We start from the raw sequence: 2,633 nt of genomic DNA, 5'->3' as shown, positions 1-2,633 counted from the left end.
GTAGCTATTTAGAAGGATCTAAGTTTACTGAGGCGGATATATAATCAAGATCCCAAAATTGAAAACTCTTTAACTAAAAAGGGAGTTCACTCTGCAAGGTGGTCATAAATTAGTAAAAAAAACATTAAGGAAATCTCTGAACATGGAATAAATGATGTTTGGGGAGAGAAACATAAGTGGGTTTAACTGGCAATTAGAACAGAATTGATAATGGAGTTGAAAATGGCAAGACAGCTACTATGTTTTAATAGAAATGTAGTAAATGTATTCTATCAAAAGTCTGGGCTGGGCTTCCCATTACTGGTTTCCACCTGTTAATAGTTGAAAGAAAAAATAGGAAGGAAGAGAGAGAGGGGGAGGAGGGGAGTGAGGGAGAAAAAAAGAGTAGAAGAGAGAAAAAAAAAACCTCAAGTATTCTTGTAGAGCTTAAGAAACAACTGACAGGTTTATAACATTGCACTGAAACTACCAGCAAAATCACAATGGGCTGAAGCCTCAGTCAGGCCCCTAAAACATCTGTAGCTTTGTTTAAAATGACTAAGATGAAACACATCAGTTTATGGAAAATGAGGAAGGCTTCCAGCAGTTGGCCAGTGTTCTAGGTGATTGATATTGATGAGCAATGAAACAACTGATCTACTGCCAACGGAGAAAAACATTGCAAGCACATCCAAAAACTCATCTGCAATGAAGATTATAAGGGTGCCCACTCTGACCACCTTCCCACCCTCACCAGAGAGGTGACCCTGCTCCTGGCAACCACTTCCACACAAAGGCCACAGAAGAGCACCTCCTCCCCCTAATCCGTCAAAAATCTCTACAAACATCTTACAAAACCTTTACTCTCTATTCTTCCAATAGCTTCCTTCCTCCTTTTCTTTCCTTCCACTCTCCTTTTTCCTCCTTCTTTCTTTCCCTCCTACCTGCTTTTCTTTCTTCCTAAAATCCACACACACACACACACACACACACACCCCTCCCAGATCATCCCTACTCCAACAGAACTCTGTCGCAGGCAAGACGGAATCAAGCACAGGCGGCAGGCCCTCGCTTTAACAAGCACCATCTGGCACCTGCGATTCATCGCCACTTTCCATCCGCCCAGAGGTGAGAGGGGCAGAAGGCAAAGGACGCGCGCGCAGAGATGGTGTGACCCAGTTCTTCGGAAACTTTCAGCTGATCGCAACCCCTCCCCCAACCGAAACTCTTTAATCATCCATCAAGCCAGAAAAGTACAGTCACTTCTGCCTCGTCTTTGGAGTTGGAAAAGAGGCGAAGCAAGGAAAGCAAGAAAAGGAGGTTCGCCCCTTTGCTTCCCCCATTGCCGAACGGCCGCGGCGCAGAGCCGCGGTGCGGCCGGAAGGGGCCGCTGTTCGCTCAGAGCAGCCACGCCGCTGCTGCCGCCGCCGCCGCACCTCCCACGGCCCCACTGGCCCAGCCCCGCCAAGTTCCAACAGCCCCCAGTCGAGCGAGCGCCGGGAACCAGCACCGCCCCGGCAGGAGCAGACGGCGCTCAGACCAGCCGAGCTGCGGCGTGCGTCGGAAAGGCTCCTGGGAAAGTCCCACGACCCGGGGACTTTGGAAAGGAGAGAGCGAGCAGCCCCGGCGCGCGCAAATCTGCAAGTGAGCGCTCCGCTCCCTACCATTCCTCTCGCAACCCTAGCGCCTTCCCACCCCTCGGACCCGCGCCTCCCCGGGCGCTCGCCGGCTCCCGCGATGAATCCAGCGCTGGACAACCAGACCGATGTGGCGGGCCTGCTCCTGGCCAACAGCAGCGAGGCGCTGGAGCGCGCCGTGCGCTGCTGCACCCAGGCGTCGGTGGTGACCGACGACGGCTTCGCCGAGGGCGGCCCGGACGAGCGCAGCCTGTACATCATGCGCGTGGTACAGATCGCCGTCATGTGTGTGCTCTCGCTCACCGTGGTCTTTGGCATCTTCTTCCTTGGCTGCAACCTCCTCATCAAGTCCGAGGGCATGATCAACTTCCTGGTGAAAGACCGGAGACCGTCTAAGGAGGTGGAGGCGGTGGTCGTGGGGCCCTACTGACCGGCCCTCCCACCTCCGCGACAGCCGCCCCAACGCCTCCCCACCTAGCCAGCCCGGCCGCGCCCCTCACCATCCGAGACTGGGCGAAGCAAACCTGTCGGAGTCAATTATTTCTCTCGACTTTTGCCTTTCGGGATGAAGCGACCCGTTTCTCGCTGGCCCTCTGAAAGCCCCCATTCCTGGCAGTAGGAGGAGAGCGCCCTGACTGGACTCAGCAGCAAGTGGCAAGAAGAGGGCAATTAGGGCGCAGAACTTTGGAAGCTGCCGCTAGCGTGGGATGCGGCGAGACCGACCGGGTCGACGGCCCTCCTCCACCGCAGGTGGGCCAAGCTCTCGGGGCAGGTGGAGAGGGCGGGCAGGGGAGAGACCCAGCGGCACCGATTGCCTGGTGGCCCGAAAAGTGACCGGTGTATACGCCACGCAACAGAACTAATGGGGACACACAAATCAGTGTCAGGATTCGCGCCCATTCTCTCCCGCTCCTCCCAGCCCTGGCGGGAGAGGCTATAAATACCTTTGATTGATTGTAACGTGCCGTTTTAAGGGATTTTGTGTTTGTTTGCTTGAATACAAATATTTGATAAGTC

At 54.3% G+C, this 2,633-nt stretch overlaps 1 protein-coding gene across 1 annotated transcript; it reads left to right on the top strand.

The window, feature by feature from the left end:
• The first annotated feature begins 1,269 nt into the window (after positions 1 to 1,269).
• RPRM (reprimo, TP53 dependent G2 arrest mediator homolog) lies at positions 1,270 to 2,633 on the top strand. The gene has a single exon (XM_011285259.4). The coding sequence runs from the start codon at positions 1,717 to 1,719 to the stop codon at positions 2,044 to 2,046; it is 330 nt and encodes a 109-aa protein (XP_011283561.1). The 5' UTR covers positions 1,270 to 1,716; the 3' UTR covers positions 2,047 to 2,633.

Source organism: Felis catus, chromosome C1 (assembly GCF_018350175.1).
Source record: "Felis catus isolate Fca126 chromosome C1, F.catus_Fca126_mat1.0, whole genome shotgun sequence".
Lineage (NCBI taxonomy): Eukaryota > Metazoa > Chordata > Mammalia > Carnivora > Felidae > Felis > Felis catus.
This window is presented reverse-complemented; position numbering and strand designations above follow the sequence as displayed.